The sequence below is a fragment of the Lonchura striata genome, chromosome 19 (genome assembly GCF_046129695.1).
Source record: "Lonchura striata isolate bLonStr1 chromosome 19, bLonStr1.mat, whole genome shotgun sequence".
Classification (NCBI taxonomy): Eukaryota; Metazoa; Chordata; class Aves; order Passeriformes; family Estrildidae; genus Lonchura; species Lonchura striata.
In genome coordinates, this window is record NC_134621.1 from 9,739,710 (window position 1) to 9,762,857 (window position 23,148).

Below are 23,148 nucleotides of genomic sequence, written 5' to 3' on the forward strand. Positions count from 1 at the left end.
GACAGAGCAGCTGTGGCTGCCCCATCCTGGAAATGTCCCAGGCCAGGCTGGAGCAGCCTGGTGTGACAGACGAGGAATGCCATGCTTGACTCTCACAATGAAAAGGCAAATTTCATGTATATACGTTAAGTTTAATAGATTTATAGTTATGTTTTACACCCCTTGTGGTGTTACTATGGGGTGGCCTGGGTTTGGGACATTTGGGAGGATCAGCTTGTTACTATGGCAACAGCTGACCTGCTGTCAAAGTGATCTCCAGCACTGGACAGAGAAGGAGGAGTTGGTGGACAGAATTTTGGGAGGGACTAAAGGGTTAAAAGGTGAAACCTCCATTGTGTAGGTGAGCCCATGGTGGGGAAAATCCTCTGGCGCTACTGGACAACAAAATGAGCACACAGAAGCTCGGGAAGTTCAGAAGAGAGAAAAAAGCTCATTTTATTTCTGACCTCTCAATATATAGAGTTCCAAAAGTGGCAGTGGATTGGAGGAGGAAATCGCCACCTCTCCAACCACACTGTCAAACCAACAGCCCATCAATCCTTCACAAAAAGGAGAATGCAAAACAATCATTGTTTACATGAAGAGTGCATGAGAACTCCAGTAGAAATATGTAAATATCAGAAGGCATAGAAAACTTTTAAAAAACTTTAAAACTTTCAAAAGAACTACAAAAGAGAACTTAACATTTTAAAAATCAGGGCAACAATCCTCTGCTCCTGGCACTGTAATATTTACTTTCTTCAGTCTTCTGTTGTATTTTTGATATGGTTTTAATAAAACTTTTCAATTTTTGGAAGTGAGTAACGAGCCAATGCTCCCAAATGTCCCAAACCCAGACCACCCCATGATAAAATCATAACTATGAGTCTATGAATCTTCTTTTTTGCCTTTTAATTGTGAGAGCCAACCATGGCATTACACATCCATCACAACTCCATGAAAACAGCTGAGTTTAGATATGGCCCACCCAGTGATTTATTTTCCAAAAGTCATCTGAAATCTTCATGGAAAGCCAAAGGAGCATCCCTGAGCTGCACAGGGGTGCAGGGATGGGTGCAGGGATGGATGCAGGGATGCAGGCAGGGATAGATGCAGGGATGGATGCAGGGATGGATGCAGGGATGGATGTAGAGATTCAGGCAGGGATGCAGGCAGGGATGGATGCAGGGATGGATGCAGGGATGGATGCAGGGATGGATGTAGGGATTCAGGCAGGGATGCAGGCAGGGATGCAGGCAGGGATGGATGCAGGGATGGATGCAGGGATGGATGCAGGGATGGATGTAGGGATTCAGGCAGGGATGCAGGCAGGGATGGATGAAGGGATGGATGCAGGGATGGATGCGATTTGAAGAGGTTTGATGCAGTTGAAACAGTCTGAAGTGATTTGAAGCTATCTGCAGCAGTTTGAAATGAAATGCTCTGAAGCTACTTGAAGGGATTTGAAGAGACTTTAAGCAGTTTGAAACTGTTTGAAGCGGCCTAAAGCGATTTTAAGTGACCTGAAGTGGTTTGAAGCAATTTGAAGTGGTTCAAAGTGACTTGAATTGGTTCAAAATGACTCGAAGCAGTTCGAAACAACTCAAAGCAGTTTGAAATGACTCGAATTGGTTCCAAGCAACTCGAATCGGTTCCAAGGGACTCGAATCAGATCAAAGCGACTCGAATCGGTTCCGAGGACTCGAATCGGTTCCAAGCCATTCAAATCGGTTCCAAGGACTCGAATCGGTTCAAAGCCATTTGAATCGGTTCAAAGCCATTCGAATCGGTTCGAAGCCATTTGAATCGGTTCCAAGTACTCGAATTGGTTCGAAGCCATTGGAATCGGTTCGAAGCCACTGGAATCGGTTCGAAGCCATTCGAACCGGTTCGAAGCCATTCGAATCGGTTCCAAGGACTCGAATCGGTTCGAAGCCATTGGAATCGGTTCGAAGCCATTCGAATCGGTTCCAAGGACTCGAACCGGTTCGAAGCGGGCGCCCCCGGCCGCGCTCGCCGCGCCCCCTGCCGGCGGCCGGGCGCGGTGCCGGGGGCGTGCGCAGCCGCGGGACTACAGCTCCCATGCGGCCCCGCGGCGGCGCCGCGCGCGCGCAGTGCGGTGCCCCCGTGCGCGCCGCAGGCCGGGGCGGCCGCCCCGGCCCATCATGTAGGTGCAGCCGCGCCGGCCCCGCGCCAGCCGCGCAGGGACCCCCCGCCCCCGCCCCGCCCGGCCCGGCCCGGCCCGGCCCGGCCCGGCGCGCCCCGAGCCCCGCGCCGCCCAGGCGGGAGCGCGCGCGGCGTTCCGGGGGGGGGAGCGCGCGGCTCGCATCTTTTGTGTGCGTGTGCGTGTGCGTGTGCGCGGCGGGCGGCTCGCCCCTCGGCGGGGCCGCGCGCGGGACGGCCCTCGGTGCGCGCGCCCGGCCCGCACCCGCCGGGGGACAATGTCTCAGCCCCGAGGTGAGAGCGCGGGCGCGCGTGCACGCGGGCGCGCGCGCGGGGGGCTCCGCGGGCGCTCGTGCATGCACGCGCGGGGCGCGCGCGCGCAGCCGCTTCTGCAACTCGGCGGGCGCGCGCGGGGCCGGGCGCGCAGCCGCGCGTGCAAAGCGCGCGTGCACGGCTGCGGGCGCGTGCACGGCTGCGGGTGCACGTGCAGGTGCGTGCCCGGGCGCGGGTGCACGAGCGTGCACGGGCGCGGGTGCAGGAGACTGCACGGGTGCGGGTGCACGAGCCTGCACGGGTGCACGTGCACGGGTGCGGGTGCACGAGCGTGCACGGGCGCGGGTGCAGGAGCGTGCACGGGCGCGGGTGCACGAACGTGCACGGGCGCGGGTGCACGGCGCGTTCGCACGCCCGCCTTGCGCGGGGGTCGCCGCTCCCGGTGCCGCTCCCGCCGCCGCTCCCGCCGCCGTTCCCGGTGCCGTTCCCGGTGCCGCTCCCGGTGCCGTTCCCGCTGGCTGGCGGTGCTCGCCGCCGCCGCCGGGATGAGCGAGCCCCTCGCCTGCCTTTGGCACGGAACGAGGTGGGGGTGCTGGCGGAGCAGCTGCAGCCCGGGATCGGCGCGGGGTTAAAGCAAACTTTTAAACAAGTCCGCGAGGGAGATGAAAGGTGAAACTGGAGTGGAGTTAGCAGGAATTAAATATATACCTATGTTTCCATGGGAAAGTATTGTTCTCGTGCCAGCGCTGAGATCATTTTCCACCCGTTTCTCTGCCCCCCCCCCCCCCCCCTCTTTCTCTTTTAATATTTGGTAACTTTTGGTCAGAGGCAGCAGTGGGGTTTGTCACACCAGCACGCCCCGAGCGTGCAAAAAGGCTGGAATGGAGCGTTTGGGAAGTGCAGGAATTGGGTATTTGGGAGCTGCAGAAAGGCAGGAATGGAGCGTTTTGGAACTGCAAGAACCGGGAGCACTTTGGAGCTGCAGGAACAGAGAGTTTAGGAGCTGCAGTTGAGAATTTAGGAGTTGCAAAAGGGCAGGAATGATGCATTTTGGAGCTGCAGGAATTGTGCATTTTGGAGCTGCAGAAGTTGAGAGCTAATGAGTTACAAAAGGACGGAAATTGGGCATTTTGGAGCTGCAGGAGTTGAGCATTTAGGAGTTGCAAAAGGCTGGAATTGGGCATTTTGGAGCTGCAGGAGTTGAGCATTTAGGAGTTGCAAAAGGGCAGGAATGATGCATTTTGGAGCTGCAGGAGTTGAGCATTTAGGAGCTGCAAAAGGCTGGAATTGGGCATTTTGGAGCAGCAGGAATTGAGCATTTTGGAGCTGCTGAAGTTGAGAGTTTAGGAGTTGCAAAAGGACAGGAATTATGCACTGTGGAGCTGCAGGAATTGAGCACTTTGGAGCTGCAGAAGTTGAGATTTTCAGAGTTGCAAAAGGGCTGGAATTGGGCATTTGAGAGCTGCAGGAATTGAGGATTTTGGAGCTGCAGAAGTTGAGAGTTTAGGAGTTGCAAAAGTGCAGGAATTATGCACTGTGGAGCTGCAGAAAGGCAGGAATAAAGCCTTTAAGAGCAGCAGGACTGGAGCTTTTAGGAGCTGCAGAAGGGCAGGAATTGGGCTTTGTGTAGCTGCAGGAGGACAGCATTTTGGAGCTGCAGGAGTTGAGAACTTATGAGTTGCAAAAGAGCAGGAATTATGCATTTTGGAGCTGCAAAAGCTGAGCATGTAGGAGCTGCAAAAGGGCAGGGATAATGCATTTTGGAGCTGCAAAAGCCGAGCATTTAGGAGCTGCAAAAGTACAGGAATGATGCATTTTGGAACTGCAGGAGTTGAGTATTTTGGAGCTGCAGAAGTTGAGCATTTTGCAGTTACAAAAGCACAGGAATTATGCATTTTGGAGCTGCAGGAATGGAGCATTTAGGAGCTGCAAAAGGGCAGGAATTATGCATTTTGGAGCTGCAGAAGTTAAGCACTTAGGAGTTACAAAAGCACAGGAATTATGCATTTTGGAGCTGCAAAAGCCGAGCATTTAGGAGCTGCAAAAGGGCAGGAATGATGCATTCAGGAGCTGCAGGAATTGAGGACTTAGGAGCTGCAAAAGGGCAGGAATGATGCATTTTGGAGGTGCAGAAGTTAAGCACTTAGGAGTTACAAAAGCACAGGAATTATGCATTTTGGAGGTGCAGAAGGGCAGGAATGATGCATTCAGGAGCTGCAGGAGTTGAGGATTTAGGAGTTGCAAAAGGGCAGGAGCTGAGCGCTGAGGAGCAGCAGGAGGGGGCTTGGGCAGGGGACAGCAGTGATTTATTTCTGCCAGCGTGCTGGTGGTGGCAAAGAGCACTGCCTCTTTGCTTTTTAACTCCCTGCTTCTTCCAGAGTGGCTCTGCCTTGTGCCCTTGCAAGGGCGGGGAGGAGGTGGAGAATTTAATATTGCAAAAATGCTGCGGGAATGCAACAGCCCCTGCAAGAGCAGGCGGGGAGAGCTTTAAGGAGGAGTAGCTGCGGCCATTCATTGTGAAAATCCATGCCTGTGTGTCAGCGAGTGGCCACACAGATGCAGCTTTTAGAGCTTTTGGAAGTATTTGGATTGGATGTTGCAGCTTGGCTCTCCCTGCATCCTGCAGCTCTTGCACATATTTGGGATTTTGGGGGTGAGAGGCAGCGCGTGGCCCGGCAGGAGCAGGTCCCAAAGTGGGTTTGGAGCTGGTGTCGTGTTTATTTATTTATTTATTTATTCAAACTAAGCCTTCCACAGTGATCCTTGCAAGGGGAGGACGTTGGGAAGGAGGTGCCTGCACAGCTCTTGCCACACAGTTTTCCTTTGTAAAAGAAAAATGTAAAGTTGTTGTATAATTTATTCCTCATTTGGGTTTGCTGCAGTCATCTTTTCCAGCCGAGCAGGGAATTGTAAAAGTTTCCAATGCAAAGAGCCAAGGAAGTTTGATAATACAGGATTGAACCCGGTGATACCCAGAGCACTCTGCCACTGCCTGGAGAGCCCTTGGGGTGACAGGGGGGTCCCCAAAAATCCTGGGTGGGGAGAGGCAAAGGCTGAGAATGCAGGGGAGGTGACAGGCAGGGACCTGCAGGGGTGCAGAGCGTCCCCCAGCACGGCCTTCTGCGTCCTCCAGTACCAGGAAAAAGGGAGGATGGAAGTAGCCAGCCCACAAAACATGATCTCAATGAATGGCATCATTCTTGACTCCCTTTGCCGTCCTCCTCGCTCTCTGCAGCACCAGTGCCTGCATTCCTGGCACAGATAACTTTTCCAAGCTCAGCTGTTCAGGCCCAGCTTTTGCTCAGGAAGGGGTTTCAGCTCCGGGGTTTGCAGCAGAGGTGTTGTTCTTCGGGATAATCTGAGTTTTGGGATCAGGTTCTTTGGGCTAATCTGAGTTTTGGGATCATGTTCTTTGGGATAATCTGAGTTTTGGGATCGGGTTCTTTGGGATAATCTGAGTTTTGGGATCAGTTTCTTTGGGTTAATCTGAGTTTTGGGATCAGCTTTCATGTGTTGCACAGGAGGTTCCTCGGCAGCTCTGGAAAGTACAGCCCAGAGCCCCAGCCAGCTGCTGAGCCCTCTCCCTGCTTTGAATCCTTTCCAGAGTTGTTCAGAGAATCCTTTTGAATCCTTTTCAGAGTTGCCTGAGATTAATTTTTTTGTTGCAGCCTGTCAGGGGAACATGTGAGCAGCAGAGTTGTTCTTACTCCCTGCAAGGAATCCCACCTGGTTCAGGGAGACCCTACCTGTACTATGCTAAAAAATGGGGGGAGGGATCTGCTTCCTGCACAGTCTGTAAAAAGGTTAAAACTGCCCCTGGAATTCAGAAACAACAATTTTCCTCTGGCCCCTTCTGCAGCAGGAATGAGCAGATGCCTCCAGCATTGTGCTCAGGGTCCTGAGCCACTTTACCTGTCCCTGATGGGCTTCCTGAGGGTCCACCCAAATACAAAACTCACCTGAAGTCAAAGGCACCCCTGCATTTCACCCTGTGCTCGTTCATTCCCCCTTTCAGGCTGCAGACTGGAATTATTTTGTTGGATGTAGCAACCCATAGCAAATCAGCTTTTCCTGAGCACAGCAGGTTCCTGCAGCGTGTTCCTCACCTTCAGAGATGAGGCTGCTCTGGCCAGGAGGGCCTTGATGTTGATGGGAACTCAGAAGTTGAATCCTTGCCCAAAATCCAGCCCGTTTGGCTGTCATGACTAATAGGATATTATTTGGGAAGAGGAGCATGGGGGAAAAAAAAAGAGGAAGTCCATATTCATTTCAGGCCAAGCACAGTTTGAGGCTGTAAATCTGGACTCTGGTGACAGCAGATATATTCAGGAGTCTCCCATATTGCTTGCAACTGGGGGAATTATTCCCTGGCAAAGCCCACATGGGAGAAAACATCTGCAAATATGCAAATTTCTCCATTGAAATAAGAAAAGGGAAGGGGAAGCAGTGCCCATGAGAGCACTGATTCTTGAATACATTGAAATGATATTTAAACTAAGTATTGCTGCCTGTTGATGTCGCACCTAAAGCTCAGCCTCTTGTTTCAAATACCATTTTCAGTGCTCCAGCTGCAAAGGGAAGCTGAGATTATGAGCAGCACATCCCACGTGATGCTGGCTGAGCATGCACCCTATGGACTTTGACCAAAGGCCCTGCACCTAGTCCAAATACCACAGTTTTATGTGAAACACTCATGTTTTCCCCAGCCAGAAGTCTCAGCGGAGCAGCCGTAAAGCTGCAGTATTCCTTGTTGTTGGGTTTTTTTTGCAGCCCTAGGTAGGTGGCAGGTTGTTGCTGGTGTAGGATTAACCTGCCAGCAGCTCCTGTGGGTTGTGCAATGTGCATTTTGCCTCATCAGCACCACCTCAGCTTCTCCCCACTCACACACTCCCATGGCACAGGCACTTGGCAAGGGCACAGCCAGCAAAGCCGTGGCACGGTCAGCCAGGTGCAAGCCCAGCAAAGCCTGGACTAGCAGCAAATTTCAGCTCCAGTTGTTGATTTATGATTTATTTTTAATTACTTTTTTTTTTTTAAGGGTGCCCTGTTGAATTAGTTTAGGAGCTGTGCTGCAGTGCTGGAGGTGCCTGTGTACCTGCTTTGGGTTAAGAGGGGGCAAATGTTTATAAAGAGGTTTAAAAACCTCGTGCAATGCCAGGCTGGAGGAATTACCCACCTTGGGAAGAGGAAAATGTGATTGGGGCAAAAAGTATTTGGCTGGAGATGAACCAAAGCTGTGCCCAGGTGAGCCAGGGGAGCTGAGACACCTGGGTGAGCCCTGGTCCCCTGTCCCAGCAGGTCCCAACATGTCCCTGCTCAGGCCAGCAGCTCCCTGCTGCTACCCAGCACATATTTAATATTTAAAAGCTCCAACTAGGGGCAATTCTAGCAATAAAAGTGCTAAGTTGCAGGAAGAAGGGAGCAGAGAGCTGAGTGCTCCTGCCAGGCTCCTCAGTGCCTCCGCAAGCGTGGCTCCTTTTTGGTGTTTAAATCACCAGAACCTCGGGGCTTCCTTAGGGCTGAATTCCCTCCCCTGACACATCCACAAGCTGCTAAGGTGAAGCAAATGATGCTCCATGAAAACCACAGGGGTAATTTGGAGAGGTGAGACACTTCATGTGGAACGTGGTTACAGCAGGTTTGCAGATTCTGGGTCCCCTCGTTGAAAATAACACGAGGTGACTAAAAAGTTGCCTTTTCCCCCCAAACAGTGCCTGTGTTTGTTGCCACTTAGGCTTTTTCTCCTTCTGAAAAGAGCTGTGACAGCACCTCTAGAAGCCTCTCCGAAAAGGATTGAAAACCGACACACCTGACAAAAGCTGGAAAAAGAAGAATAGTGTGGGAGTTTTGTTAGCACAGGAGTGGGGATGCTTTCCCATCCCTCTGCAAATGCAGAGGCCCAGAGCTCCTTAGCCTGGTCATTGTGATGGTTCCCAGCCCTGCCCCAAGGGATTCACCCCTTGAATTCCTGATGCTGCTCCAGAGGCAAAGCTCTGCCCTTCCCAGGGAGTGAAGGCACAGGGCAGGTCACAGCTGTGATGGCAGTGGTGGCACAGGCAATTCTGAGTAAGAATTAGTCACCAGGAGTCCCTTCCTGCTGTCACTCACGTTTTGGGGGACCAATTTGGGGTGCATTTACAAGGTGGCAGCATCATTAGATGAAATGTTGAGTCAGCCTTCAGTGGCCAGAGAAATTGCGGGAGTGTTCTTTTGGTTTGAGACGAGGACAGAGCTATAATTAAAAAAAATCAAAATCTGTTTCATTACCTGTGGAGTTCCTTAGGGCCTGTCTGGGAATAGTTTAAGGGATTAGCATTATCAGCTCGAGCAGTGTGAGCAGGGAAGCAGATCCAGGAGGCTGGAGCTGTGCCACAGCAGATATGGTCTGTGGTGGCCAAGTGGTGAAGGCCAGTGGGTGCAATCTCCATATCTGCTCATTGTGCAAAAAGTTTGGGGTTTTTTGGTTTGTTTTTTTTTTTGGTTTGTTTGTTTGTTTGGTTTTTTTTGTTTGTTTTTGTCTTCCAAATACACAATATTCTGCACTTGACAAGTGTGAATGGAAAAGTGACTCCTGCTCAGTGGCCTTGGCTCAGTGAAGAGCAGTTTGGAGAGGGGAGATCTGAGGCTGTTGCTTTCTCTTGCCTCAAAGCCAAAATTAAGCCCATCCTTCCAATCTCCCCATCCTTTTAAACTGGGGATTCCAAACACTGAGGGCTCATCCCACCAGGACAGTCTCTGGGGTGCTGAGGCATTTCTGAGCCATCTTTCCTTTGGACGTGGTGCAGAGGGATGCTGAACATCCTCTGTGGGAGCTGCAAGAAGCCTCTGGTGCATTGCTGGTGCTGTGAGAGCTGCAGCAAATCCCTCTGGATCTGCAGCCCATCCTCAAGCAGGAGCCTGGATTTGGAGGGGCAGGGTCAGAGATGGCATCAGGGAAGGCTCAGGGGTAGGAGCTGCTCTGGCTGCATCCCCCAGTTGCTGTTGGAGCAGTGCCTGTGGCTTTTTGGGCTGCAAAATCTGAGTGCTGTGAAGCCCAATGCAAACAACCTCTGCAGCTGGAGTAGGGTTTCAGATCTGTAAGAGAAAAAGCATTTATTTTTCCCCTACTTGAGCAGGAAAACTTCACAGAGCTGAGCTGATCCAGTTTCTTGCTGGTGCTGTTTTGTTAGCCTACTTAGCCTGCAATTTTATCATCAAGGCTGGGTTTTCTTAGCCTGCACCCAGGCAGATCAAAAATCGTGAGGAGAACTGAAGCCACTTTTACTGCATTCAGATAAAAACAGTGGGGAAAAAAAAAAAAAAAGGAAAAAAAAAGAAAAAACGCAGCAGAAGTTGCAGATGAGATGCCAAAGATAAGGCAGCAATAGGAAATCAGTGCAGGAGTCAACACTTGACTGTGTCTGCAAGAAGAGGCCTTTAATGAAGGCTGAATCAGCACGGTCTTGGGAGCTGCTTTTGAAGGAGAATCTTTTTCTAAACAAAAATATGTAATTGCACTCAGTGCAAAATGCTTCTCAGTGCCAAAAGGCCTCAGAGCATCGCGTGGCTGCTCTGTGCCAGTCCCAGGCGTGGTGGATTTTGTGCCTGTGCTCCTCTGCAGTGGGGGCTCAGCCCCCACTGCCTCACTCCTGGGTTTTCAGCAGGGCTTATTCCACGCTCGAGCAACAAGTTATAAAAATTACAGCTTCTCCCCATGGTATCATTCCTCTTCTGAATGTTTATTGCTTCTCCAGTAGCTCAAGGTCAGATATAGAAAATGACTCAAAAGTCTTTTGTTGCTCTGAGAGCACTAAGGTGATGGAAGGCCCAATCCAGCAAAGACAAACCTTCCCAGAGAACCAAAAGGGAAGGATGAAGGACTATTTTAAAGGCAAACCCACCACTGATAACTGACATTTTAAAGTAGGTTTGGATTAGATATTAAGAATATTTCCTGTGAGGGTGGTGAGGCACAGGGTGCCCAGAGCAGCTGTGGCTGCCCCATCCCTGGAAGTGTCCAAGGCCAGGTTGGATGGGGCTTGGAGCAACTTGGGGCAGTGGAAGGAGTCCCTGCCTGTGGAATCAGATGAGCTTTAAGGTCTCTTCCAACCCAACCCATTCCATCACTGGGTGATTTTTCCCTGGATTTGCTCCGTTCTGTCTGCTCTCACATCTTTGGTGTGCAGCAGCCCCAGGCAGAGCCCGCTGCAGTCACTGCCTCAAGTCCCTGCAGTAGGAGGGGAAGCAATCCCTGCCACAGTCCTGCCAAAAAGCAGGGCACACGAGCTCAGGAGGTCCTTTTGGCAGCTTTGTGCAGCACCAGGCACAGCCCTGGGCACGGCTCCTTCTTGCAGGGCACCTCTCCAGCACTGGAGTCAGAGCCACACTTCCCAGCTTGGATTTCAGCACAGCCCCTTTTTCCTAGGGCTGCTTTAATTGCCTGCAATTAGGGTCTCCAGTGTTGCAAAAGTATGAAGGAATAAAACCCAGCCTGGCTCTGGAAGGGCTGGGATTGATTTCTTCTCTCAACCAGCTGATGCTGTGACCTTTCAGAAAGGAACTGTCAGCCTGTGGCTGTGGGGTTTGTGCATGCCCAGGGTTACAGCACAAATATGGGATATTTATTGTAGTTTTATCCAAGGAGAGGAGCACCTGTAGGAGCTGAGAGCAGCTCAAGGAAGAGACAGGATTTTATATGCTGTCATCAAAATGCCAAAACCCCTTTGGGCTAAGCTGCATCTTGAGTAGATTTGTTGAAGCACTTGACAAAAACGGCTGGAGCAGAAGTGCAAGGCACAGCACGGGGCTGTGGCAGCCCTGAGGGTGCAGGGGTCACCCCAAGCCTGCAGAAGGAGGTCAGGCTCTGGCCAGCTGGGTGCCAGAGGTGCACACACAGGTCTGGCCGTGATTTCCTTTGCAGCTTTGGCAGCAGCAACAGGACAGGGAAGCTGCTGCAGCCAAATCCGAGCACTGCTGAGGTTTGGGATGGGAGAGGAGGAGAAATCCTGCAGTCAGTCCCCTCTTGCAGGTTTGCTTCTCTGAAGAGAAAGATGCTGCTGGTTAATGCAGAAGTTCCCTCCCAAGCAGACCTTGGTACTTAACTGTGTTAATGAAATGCTTTCAAAAACCCACAAGATTGACCTTCTCTGCTTGCCTACAGATTTTTCTCTCATTTAACAAGCAGAGGGTTGTCAGAGCAGCCTATTAAAGGAGAAGAAAGGCAGTGCTCTAATACTGTTGGGTTTTGGCCTGTTACAAAGTGTTTTTCTGCTTTTTTACTCCTAAAAGATGAAAACCACAATCCCTTAACAACCTACCAGGAGAAACCAGGCTGAGACAAGGAGTTCTTGGCTGAAATAAGGCATAAAGTCTGATAAAATAATGAACAGAAAATCTAAGTTTTTTAGGTATCTGTGGAATATGCCAGGACAACCATCATATCTACAGGTCCTTGTGCAGCCAGAGGAATTGTCCTTTGGGAGAGACCCTCTAGAAAAAAACAAAGGCCAATAACACAGACTCTGACTTCCTTACCTTTCCCAAGGACACCAGCAATTTGCTCATTGCTAATAAAACTTTGGAACATATCTACAGAAACCTTGGATGCCTGCCAAGCAATCAGTTTTATAAATTAACCAAAAGAGCAGATCGTGCATTGCAGGGAAGGACATCCCACATGCTAAAGCAGCCCCTGACAGCAGCACCAGAACTGGAGGGAGAGCCCAAAATAGCCCCTGGCAGCTGGGGAGGGTGACACAGATGCTGCATTCAGAGATGATGAGAAACAAGTTGCTTTCTGGAGGCAAGAAATGAAAAAAATCTTCACTGAGAGAGTGATGGGGCACTGGAATCAGCTGCCCTGGGGGTGGTGGGGTCACTGTCCCTGGACGTGGCACTCAGGTTTAGCTGATGGGGAGGTGTTGGGTCGTGGGTTGCACTCGATGATCTCAAAGGTCTTTTCCAGCCTGGTTCACTCTGTGATTCTGAAGTGAGACAAGGCTGAAGTGGCAGTGTTTGGCAGAGAGAAGGAGCCCAGGGCTTGCACCTCTGCAGGTCCCTGTGGGGTGACAGCCCTGGCAATGTCCTCTTGCTCAGAGCCACCTGAGCTGGGCAGCACCTCAGGCTTCCTCCCAGCGTGACTTCAGCTCCATTCATGTCATCAGGCAGCTTCCTTTACAGCCAGGCATGCCTTTTCTTTTTTTTCCTTTCTTTTTTTTTCCTTCCCCTCAAAAACATTTGGTACTTCCCCCGCAAGAAATCAGGAGCTTTCTGTCTGATAAGGGGCTGGAACAGCTTCCTGCAGTAGGAGAGAATTTCTCCTCTGGCTCTTCCTGCACAGAGCCAGAACAATGCCAGCGCTTCCAGCCTCGCATTACCTCGGATAATCTCATTTAGGGTCCATCCTGTGCGAGCATCTCCTGCCAAGGGGGGCTCCTTTTCCAGCAGTTGGCTTTAAAAAGGGTTTTTAAAAGGTTTTTAAAATGGCATTGCCACAGCAGAAAGGCAGGAGCAGTCTCTCAGGGCTGATGCAGAGCAGGGCCCTCTTCGGAACAGTAGGGGCTGAAGAATTTTTTTCTTTTCCCTTAATGGAGAAGCTAAATAGGATTTTTTTTTTCATGTCTTCATGCTGAAAGTGCACGTGGTAAACTCAGAATGTCTGAGTCCTTTTGCAGGATTCAGTGGGACTGAATGTGCTTGGTTGGGGTTGAACACACACATAAAAGAATTTACAAGGTTGGGATGTATTTTGTCTTGGTTGCTAAGTGGGATGGACAGTATGGATCTGTGTTGATAATTTATGTTATCCTGCTTCTCTTGGTTCATTTTCTCTCCCTGTTTTTGATTTCCTTTTTTCCCAATTCTGCTTCTCTGCTCATGGAAAGCAGTATCCTTTTTGGGAGTGTGTGAGTGAAACTACAGCCTCAAACCTCACATGGGGAGTTCTGTGGAGGCTTTGGCAGAAAGGCTCATAAAGGGAGGTTTGTATTTTCAGCTTCTGCTTTAGAAGGCTGGGTGGAGAGATGTGTCCTGATGGGCTTTGATCCATGTGGACATATGTAGAGAGAAAAAAAATCTGCCCACTTATGTCACTTTATAGGGAGGACAAGCCTTGCTGTCACAAGTCTGTCACCGTGCTGTGCTGTCATGAATTTCTTCAGTGTGTTTTCCAAATTGAGATAAAATTGCATGATAAAACCTGGGGAAAGGCTTTTGTTCTTTATAAATGGCTTGTGTTCTTGATATGCCAGACAAGCAAATGTGTGTTCCTCAGCCTGGAGGAGGAGGAGGTCTCAGCAATTCCAGCTGCTTCCCTGGGTGCAGCTCCAGCCTCTGCTCTCTGTGACAGGGACAGCACCAGGCAATGCTGGGGCTGGTCAGGGGTTGGGGTGGATTTTAGGGAAAGGTTCTTCCCCCAGAGGGTGCTGGGCACTGCCCAGGCTCCCCAGGGAATGGGCACAGCCCCGAGGCTGCCAGAGCTCAGGAGTGTTTGGACAGTGATCTCAGGGATGCACAGGGTGGGATTTTGGGATGTCTGTGCAGGTCCAGGAGCTGGACAGGGTAACCCTGACGGGTCCTTTCCAGCTCAGGTTGTTTTTAGGATTTGAGGACATTTGAGATGGTGTGCTGGGAGCAGTGGAAGGGTGGCTTGGGCCATGTGTGAACTCAAGTTGCTGGGTGGAAAAACAGTTCAGGAGGTGTCTGGCAGGTCGTGCTCTCTGACCTCTGCTTTAAACAGGTTTGAACTTGAGAGAGCTTCCCTGGAAGCTGCATCCACCTTGCCCTGCACAGCCTGGAGCTCCTGGAGCCTCCCTCCTGTGCCAGCCCGCACTGCCCGGGCGTTGGCAGCACCCAGACCTGCTGCTGGTGGTGCAGCATCTCCAGGGCTTGGCTCTCCGTGCCCTGGTGGCTGCTGGCAGTGCCAGGAGCAGGAGGGCACTCCTTGCCAGGAGCTGCTGGGCTGGGGCACAGAGGGGACGTGTCGGGATCTGTGGTATTGATGATTCCGAGATTGTAAAAACTCTCTGTCTTTATGTTTTGTTGTTAAAGAAGAAGTCATAATTTGTTTGTGTTGGTTTTTAAGGTTGTTTATTTTTGCTTATTTATAACATGTTCTGCCCTGCTGTAGGTTTGTTTTGCAGGGCAGCGTGCGGGGTTCTGCCCCTCAGTGGGGTGTGATAAATATTATATATTAGAAACTACGTGTGCTATATTTATAATAATGTGTTAATATCTATTATTTACGTTGAATAGTGTGTTCTTAGTTTAAACTAATAGAAAAATGCTAACACTATAGTGAAACATGGAGGGTATGAAGAAGGAAGAAGGAGAAAAAGCATAAGACACACAATTTCTTTTATTTTGTCTCTTTTGAACTTCTAATTTAGAATCTAAAAATTTTACTTTTGCACCCATGCCACACTTAATTATTACTTATATCAAACACTCAGAGCCGGTAATTCATCCTGTAGGATTGAAAACTCTTTTCCATGGCCAGAGATCACAGCCAGTGTCTCTGGGGGCTCTGTCCAGGGGGGTTCCTGACCCCTGCCAGGGTCTCAGGGCAGCCAGAGGGAAGCCCTGGGTTCCCACAGGGACACAGCTTTGGTTTTCCTGCAGTTCCTGTGGCTTCCCCCTGGGTGTTCCTGGGTGGTTTTAAAGTAGGACCTCCACTTTTGCTGGAGGCATTGCCAGCAGAGGGAGCAGGAGTTGGTTCCTCCCCTCTATGCTGGTCAGAGCTATAAAATACCATCTTTAATAACTGAGATATAAAAATCAGCAAGTAAGCTCATGCATCATTAAAGGATAGCAAGGAGCTGTGTGATGGTGTGGCACAAAGGCAGGATAATCAAAGCCTTGACCTTCACGTGTTGAAACTTAATCACAATATTGGGCTGAGACTTTGTCAGAATTCCCAATGACAAAATTCGAGGAAGCAGGTCCTTTCCTACCATGCCAGAGCTGCTGGTGTTGTGGTGTTCCTCTCAGAGAGGAGAACTCTGGGCAGAGTTGCCACCCAGTTTTTGACCTGCACATGGATTAACACAGCCCTCCTGTTCATCAGGGCCTTCTGCAGAAGGTGAAGATGCTCAATAAAGAAATGGCTTGTGGCACATTCCTGTATCCATGGGTATTCCCATTGGGCTCTAAAAGTTATTGATATTTAATAACTCACAGAATGACCAAATCAATGGCAGTTTTCTCCCATTTGGGAATTTTCTCCCAATTTGGGAGTTTTCTCCCATTTTGGGAGTTTTCTCCCATTTGGGAGTTTTCTCCCAATGGGCATTTTTCTCCCATTTTATCCCAAGGTATCTTTACTCTGAGCAGAAAATTTTAACTCCCAAGTTTTACATGCAGAGCATCAGCAGGAGATGTGTGCTGGCAGTGCAGTTGAAATGTCCAAATTTACAATATGCTGTACAAACCCAATCTGTGCTTGGTAAAACAAGGCTCGTGTGGCTGCCTGGAGCCCCTGGTAACAGAAATAAAAATGTAACTCACCTTGCCCTGATGGGATTTTATTCCAGCCTGCTGCGAGGGTGGTGGCACCAGGACAGGGATCCCACAGGGAAGGTGCTCAGTGAGCAGCAGCAGCTCTGGGGGAATGGGGCTGCCTTAGGGGTGGGAAGCAGGACTGGAGCATAAATCTCTGTGCATGCTCTTCTCTTTGGGGACAGTGCCACCCCGAGCTCCCCAGATGAGCCTTTCCTGACCCAATCACCCCCTGGTGATATCCAAGCCCTGCTTTTCCCAGGTTGAATCCTCCTGACCCCTTTGGGCTCAGCGCTTGCCCACGGGGCTTTGCCAGTGGGTGCCAGGAGGCAGCATGGGGAGGGTGGCGGTGAGGAGCCACCATGTCCCTTTTGGGGCTGACAGCTAAGCCAGGAGCCTGGCACTGCCTTTCCACCCCTGGTCCTGCTCAGCCTGGCACTTAGGCCAGCCTGAAAGGGAGCCTGAGCTCAGGCTGAGCTTTGGTCTGGGTGCCCAGAGCCCTGCCAGCTGTGCCCGCAGCATCGCCAGCCAGCAGGTGCCAATGTCACCTTCCTTTTCCAAAGCCATTGGCACTTCCCCGTGCTGGCAGCACAGCTGGCAGCTCCAGCAGGCTCTGGCTCCTCGGGAAGTGGTGCTGGCACTGCCAGGCTGGCTGCCCTGAGCTGGGCTGTGTGCTCGGGGGAGATGCAGCTCTGCTGCAGGGCTCCCGCTGGGCTGCTTCAAAACCCCCGTGCAGGATGTGCTGGGAGGAAATCCCAGCTGCACCGAGCATGTTAAAAACCTGAAAAGCAATATTGGAATTAGAGAGAGAGCTTGGGCAAAAATATGTCTGTGGGGTGTCTGATACGAGTGCATCCTGTCACCCTGAGAAAATTGGGGTTTGAGGCTCCACGTGGCAGTGGGGAAAGGAGTTGAACTTGAAAATATGGGTCCCTTCCAACTCAGGATATTTCTAATTTGTAATTTATAATGAGGTGGATGCTTCACTGTTGGGAGCAGTGGGAGAGGTGTTTAGCTGGGCTGGGCCTCATGGATTCAAGGCAAACCCTGCTCCCCTTGTGTCTGAGGCAGATGCAGCACTGCTTCTGTGTTAAATGCAGGACAGTTGCTGCTGCCTGCTGGGGATTGGTGTGGGAAGCTGGCTGGAGCCCCGTGGTCACTCACGGTGGCATTCAGGGGTGGAATCTTGGTGGGTAAGGGGAAATAAAAAAGTAAGTGCAGTACTGGGATGATGCCCAGCTCATGGATGAACCCTCAGCTCACATCCTGGTCCGGGAGCTTCATCCCCTCATCCATGGGTTGATGGGGAGCACCCACTGGCATGGCAGGGTCCCCTGGGAGACATTTTAGGGCACTGCTGCTGCTGCCCTGGGGAGCAGAGCCCATTCCCTGCTGCCAGAGGGGCAGAGCCAGCACAAAGGCTTGGGTGAGCCACGATGCAGGAATATTTGGGAGGCTCTTGGTGCTGCTTTGGCACTGCTGGCAGGTGTGGGAGGTGTTGGTGCCTGGGCAGAGCCCAGCCCCTGCTCTGCCCACCTCCTCCCCATGCCAGCCCTGCTCTGCCACGGCCAGGTGCTGCTTGGCACGGGGAGAGCAGACACGGAGGTAGGGCAGCGAAGGCAGCCTCATCCTCCAAACCCTCCTCCACAAAAGCCCTTTTGTTCCCAGGGTGAATTCCAAGAGCTTTTCTCCACTTTTGATTCCAGCAAACTCCCACTTCAAGAAGACAGGCGAGGGCTGAAAACAAAGTGGCAGCAGAATGAAAAGTTCCTTGTAAAAAATCCCCAGCCAGGGCTGGAGGCTCTTTTCTAACAGCTTCCTTGGCCTGCATCTCCTGTGGATTTCCTGATTTGAGATAAGCAGTGAAGACAGCAGGCTCTGGGATGGGGAGGCAGGGAAGCCAGTGGACTTGGCAGAGGGAAAATGGGGGTGTGATTTGTGATTTGTGATTTGTGATTTGTGATTTATGGTGTGCTGCTGAGTGGGGGGAGCGCCTGCCCCACTGCTCACTCCCAGAGCTCCAGTGCTGGCATTTCTCATGATACAGGGGAAGGGGAGAGGCCACGAGGCTTCAGTGGCCTCTGTTGCTCCGTGGGATCTCCATCACTCCCACACCTTTCCCAGAGCAGCAGGAGGATGTGGCCGTGCACAGGGGATGCAGCCAGCTCCAGTGACCACGAGGAGCAGAAAACCCAGTCCTTTAGGAGAGCACCTCTTGGAGCCCTGGAGGATTCCCCTGAACCTCACCTCTGTTTCTTGCAGCTTCCCTGTGGTGCAGCTGTGAGTGATTTTTGGGATTTGAGGGTGTTTGAGGTGGTGTGATGGGAGGAGTGGAAGGGAGGCTTGGGCCACCTGTGAAGTCAAGTTGCTGGGTGGAAAAACAGTTCAGCAAAGGAAGGTGAGAAGGAGTAAGAGGCTTTGGTCTTGATTCCTGGCAGGCTGTTGGAGATGGGAGGGTGCATGGACAAGGCGTGGAATTCTGCATTTTGTGGGCTGCATCCTTTGGCAACTGCTGAAATCCTCATCCATGGCAGCCCCTTGCTCTGGTGGAGGTGACTCAGAGCCCAATGCAGCAGAGGTGGTTTTGCCTGAATTCCTCACTGCACACACCAGGCAGAGGGGACATACAGACAAGGCCTGTGCAACTCAGGGGTTTGGTGGGATCCTTGTGGGTCCCTTTCAACAGGGATGTCTGTGATTCTCCATGTCACCCGTGGCCACAGATGGAGTTATTAGGGCTGAAATTTGCATGTGCACATGCTGGTGCTCCATCCCTTGCACCACCACCTCCTCCCATCTTCATCCCATGGATCTGAGGCACTGCCTGTTCCTCTCAGAGCCTCCTGCAGCCGGGAGAATCAGGAGAGAGCTGAACATTCCCACTTGCAGCCAGCTGGGAGAGGCTGTGTGGGATCCCGAGGTGCTGCTGGGGTCAGCCTTTTCCCAGGTGGGTGGGATTCCCCGGGCTCAGGTGCTGCTCCTGCAGCTGATGATGCCACTGTGTGCACAGAGCTGCTGCTGTTTGGGGGGAGCTGTGCCCTGTCCCCCAGACCCCAGAGTGGGAGCAGCGGGATGCACACGCCAGGTGGGTTCAGCCAAAGTGTTGTAAAAGGGATTTTCATGTTCCCATCTCCCATGGCCTGTGCTGAAAGCTGGAGGCAGGCAATGCACTCCTATCTCTCATCAGCACCTAAGGGACGATGGATTTGGGGCTGCTGTGCATTGCAGCTGCTGTCTGCAGGGAAGCTGGCTGATCCCAGGCTGCCTGCCAGGCCAGGGCTCTGTCTGGCCTTGTCACATCTGCAGGTGCCAGCGTGGTGCTGGCAGCAGCTCAGCAGGAGCAGGACAGTGTGGGTGGCCCCACACCGTTCCCTGGATAGACTGGAAGTGACGCTGTGTCTGGGCTGGGGAGGGATGTTAACTGGGAAGGGACTTTTTTAACTGGGAAGGGACATTGTCTGGCCAAGCTGTTTGTCCTCAGCTCCCCATAGCATCAGGAGAGAGCATGTGGCTGCTCTTTGCTGATCTCTGAGAGTGGAAATGGGACTGAGGCTCCTGTTTCTGCTCATGTTGGTATTCCTGCAGGAATGGGGTAGAGGAAATGGGGCAGAGCCCAGTTGGGAAGTGGAATTCATGTTGCTGGGATGTCCAGTGTGGGAGCCTGTGAAACAGCTCAGTGAGGTGTCAGTGGCTTCCCCAGGACACAGAGGATCCTGAACAGCCGTACCTGTAGGATCATCTCCATCAGACAACCAGCCTTCATCTCCACACTGGCCCTGGGTGCTGGTGTCCCACAAAACCTGCTGGATGGTTGCTCCAACCTGTGATTATCCCAGTGCTCTCTGCAGGAGCTGCAGGGGGCTCAGGTCTGTTTGGTGGGGGGCTCCAGAATTGCCCCAAAGCTGTATCAGCTGCCTGTCCCCTGCCCAGGTCCCTGCAGCTCCCTCCAGGACATGTCTCGGCACAGATCCCACGGCTGATCTCTATCAAATGTGTCTCTTCCGCTTGCACTCAGCAGGTCTGAACTCCTCTGAGATTTGGAAATGCACTCTTATCAAGGGCACAGACAGACTCTTGTAACCAAAATGTGCAGATAAACAACAAGAAATTGCATCCTCTGGTTTCCGTATTGTCATGAGTAACACAGCAGCCTGCAGCCCTTTTCCAGGGTGTGTTAAGAGGAAAATGGGCAGAGTAAGAGAGATTAGCCCGAATCAGGAAATTACCTTCAAAATTGAATTACTGAAATACAGAGCTTGCTGAAAGGCGGGCAAATAGGTCCTGATACTTGCAGGGTTTGGCGACATTTCTGTCCATGTCTGCACCACAGGATGCACAGATGAAATCTGCTGGAGTCCGTATTGCAGAGCTCGCTGCTCTGCCTCCTTCCAGCCTTTTCTTCTGCTGCCGTTCAGAGCTTCTCCTGCTGGAGGCCGGGCTGAGGCAGGCACCGAGCCCTGACCTTGTGATTTTACCTGGCAGCAAAGGCGCAGATCTCTGTCTCGGCGGCGTTGGTGCCCCAGCAGGGCTGAGCTGCGTCAGCCGCCGGCGGTCGGCAGCGCGGCTCCGCGGCAGAGCCGGGCCGGGGACACAAATAACCCTGGCATTGCTCAAGCCTGCCCCATGCACCGGCTGCACCTTGCCGCTCCCTGCACAGCCCTGCTATTTTGGTTTGGAGCCTCTCCTGCCCTGGGCTTATTACAGCTTGTGGGCTTGAGTCAGAGCAGCGAGTTCAGCCCTGCGCCCGAGAAACCCCGGGGCGAGCGCTGGTGCTGGGACACGGCTGGGTGCTGGGGACATGGGTGGGTGCTGGGGACATGGGTGGGTGCTGGAGACATGGATGGGTGCTGGGGACATGGGTGGGTGCTGGGGACATGGATGGGTGCTGGGGACATGGGTGGGTGCTGGGGACATGGATAGGTGCTGGGGACACGGCTGGGTGCTGGGGACATGGGTGGGTGCTGGGGACGTGGGTGGGTGCTGGGGACGTGGGTGGGTGCTGGGGACGTGGATGGGTGCTGGGGACACAGAGACACGGCTGGGTGCTGGGGACATGGAGACATGGATGGGTGCTGGGGACGTGGATGGGTGCTGGGGACACAGAGACACGGCTGGGTGCTGGGGACATGGAGACATGGATGGGTGCTGGGGACGTGGATGGGTGCTGGGGACACAGAGACGTGGTTTGGTGCTGGGGACGTGGATGGGTGCTGGGGACACGGAGACGTGGATGGGTGCTGGGGACATGGATGGGTGCTGGGGACACGGAGACATGGATGGGTGCTGGGGACACGGAGACATGGATGGGTGCTGGGGACATGGAGACGTGGATGGGTGCTGGGGACATGGGTGTTTGTCGGGGTCATGGCTGGGTGTTGGGGTCATGGCTGGGTGTTGGGGACACAGATGGGTTTTAGGGACATGGATGGGTGCTGGGGACATGGATGGGTGTTCAGGACATGGCTGGGTGCTGAGGCATGGCTGGGTGTTGCATGGGGATGTGGATGGGTGCTGGGAACATGGATGTTAGGGACATGGCTGGGTGTTGGGGATATGGATGGGGGTGCTGGGGAACATCTGGGCACTGGGGCACAGACGGGCTGGGGCACATCTGGGTGTTGGTGCACAGACAGGAGCTGGGGCACAGACAGGGGCTGGGGCACATCTGGATGTTGGTGCACAGACAGGAGCTGGGGCACATCTGGGTGTTGGTGCACAGACGGGCTGGGGCACAGACAGGAGCTGGGACACATCTGGATGTTGGTGCACAGACAGGAGCTGGGGCACATCTGGATGTTGGTGCACAGACGGGCTGGGGCACAGACAGGAGCTGGGACACATCTGGGTGTTGGTGCACAGACAGGAGCTGGGGCACATCTGGATGTTGGTGCACAGACAGGGTCTGGGTGTGGCACCCTGAGGACAGGACAGTGACTTCCATCCCCACCATTCCCATGTGGGTGTGACTGTCACGGCCAGTTTGGGATCAGCTGGTGCTGGTCACGGGGGCAGCTGTGCCCAGGCCATGCCAGGCTGTGCTCTCCTCTTCAGGAGCCTTGGGAATTCAGATGGAATGCCAGGGCAGCATCGCCTGCTCCTGAGATGTGCCAGTGTTCCAGGGTTTCCTGCGGTGCTCTCCTTCTGGTACACGCTGGAAAAATTCACCACAGCCATAAAAATGCTCTCACCTTTCCAAAATATGACTCCTGGGGGACAGAAAGGAAAATAAATAATGCTTTAGTTCAGACATCAGGGTGTGAGTTGCAGTGTGGGCACCGTGGGGCTGTGCTGTGCCCAGAGCTGGATGTGCCAGTGGCCACGAGCTGTGCCAGCAGCTCCATGGCATCCAAAGCAGAGGAGGAAAGGCTGGAGCTGGAGCCACCTCGGCCCCAGGACTGTGGCAGGCTCAGCTCCATTCCCCAGGCAGCCCAGAAATGTTGTTAAGGAAACACATCTCAAGTTTGCCGTTTCCAAGGAGTTGTTGCAAACAGCCATGAGGCAAGTCACAGATAAAGGACGTGTGGGGAATGTCCCTGTCCTGCACAGAGGACATGCCACCATCCCTGGAGCATCCATTTGCTTCCAGCACATCCAGGTGCAGTGATGGAAGAGCAGCCAGTGGCCCTTGGCCACTGACTGCCAGGGCTGAGGAGAGAGCAGCTCCCTTGGGTTTCAAGGAGAAAAATAAATCACAAATCCACCTCATCCCATCCCTTGGCCTTTGGTTGAAACTTCTACATTTTTTAAACATCTCTTGCATATTAAATTCTTTTTGTGGCTTAATGAGGGGTCCTAAACCAGATTTTCAGACCCACTTTTCCACGTTGTTGGTGCTTACATGAACACCTGGCTTTTGGTTTTCTCCAGAAATTAGGGCTTGGCTAAAACTCGGTGTTTACAAACTGGATGGTGAGCACAGCTCAGCCGCTCACCCAGCCTGTCCCTGGCACAAAGGGGATTTAAGCACCTTTACCAAAATGTTGCCAAGGCACACAACCCAACCACAGGGGCAGAAATGGTGAGAGAACTTCCCTTGTGCCTCCCTGCCACTGTCACCACTGTCACCAGCACCTGTCACCTGCTGCTCCATCCCACAGGCACTTAAATCCAAAATCCATTGCCTGGTTCTGCACTTGGACTGCCCAAAGGGCAAATTTCCAATGGTTTTCATTTGGAGCCCGTGGGAGGAAGGTGGATGTAGGGTTGCGTCCCCTGTTGATGTAGTAAAAAAGTTACCCTTTGTCTCCTTAAAAAGGACAA

General features: G+C 52.4%; 1 protein-coding gene across 1 annotated transcript in view; it reads left to right on the forward strand.

The window, feature by feature from the left end:
* The first annotated feature begins 2,347 nt into the window (after positions 1-2,347).
* Positions 2,348-23,148, forward strand: part of MAP2K6 (mitogen-activated protein kinase kinase 6) — a 46,706-nt gene continuing 25,905 nt past the window's right edge. The window contains exon 1 of the mRNA XM_021536912.2: positions 2,348-2,436. Within this exon, the coding sequence (XP_021392587.1) occupies positions 2,421-2,436 (16 nt within the window). The 5' untranslated portion in view covers positions 2,348-2,420. The remainder of the gene's footprint in view (positions 2,437-23,148) is intronic.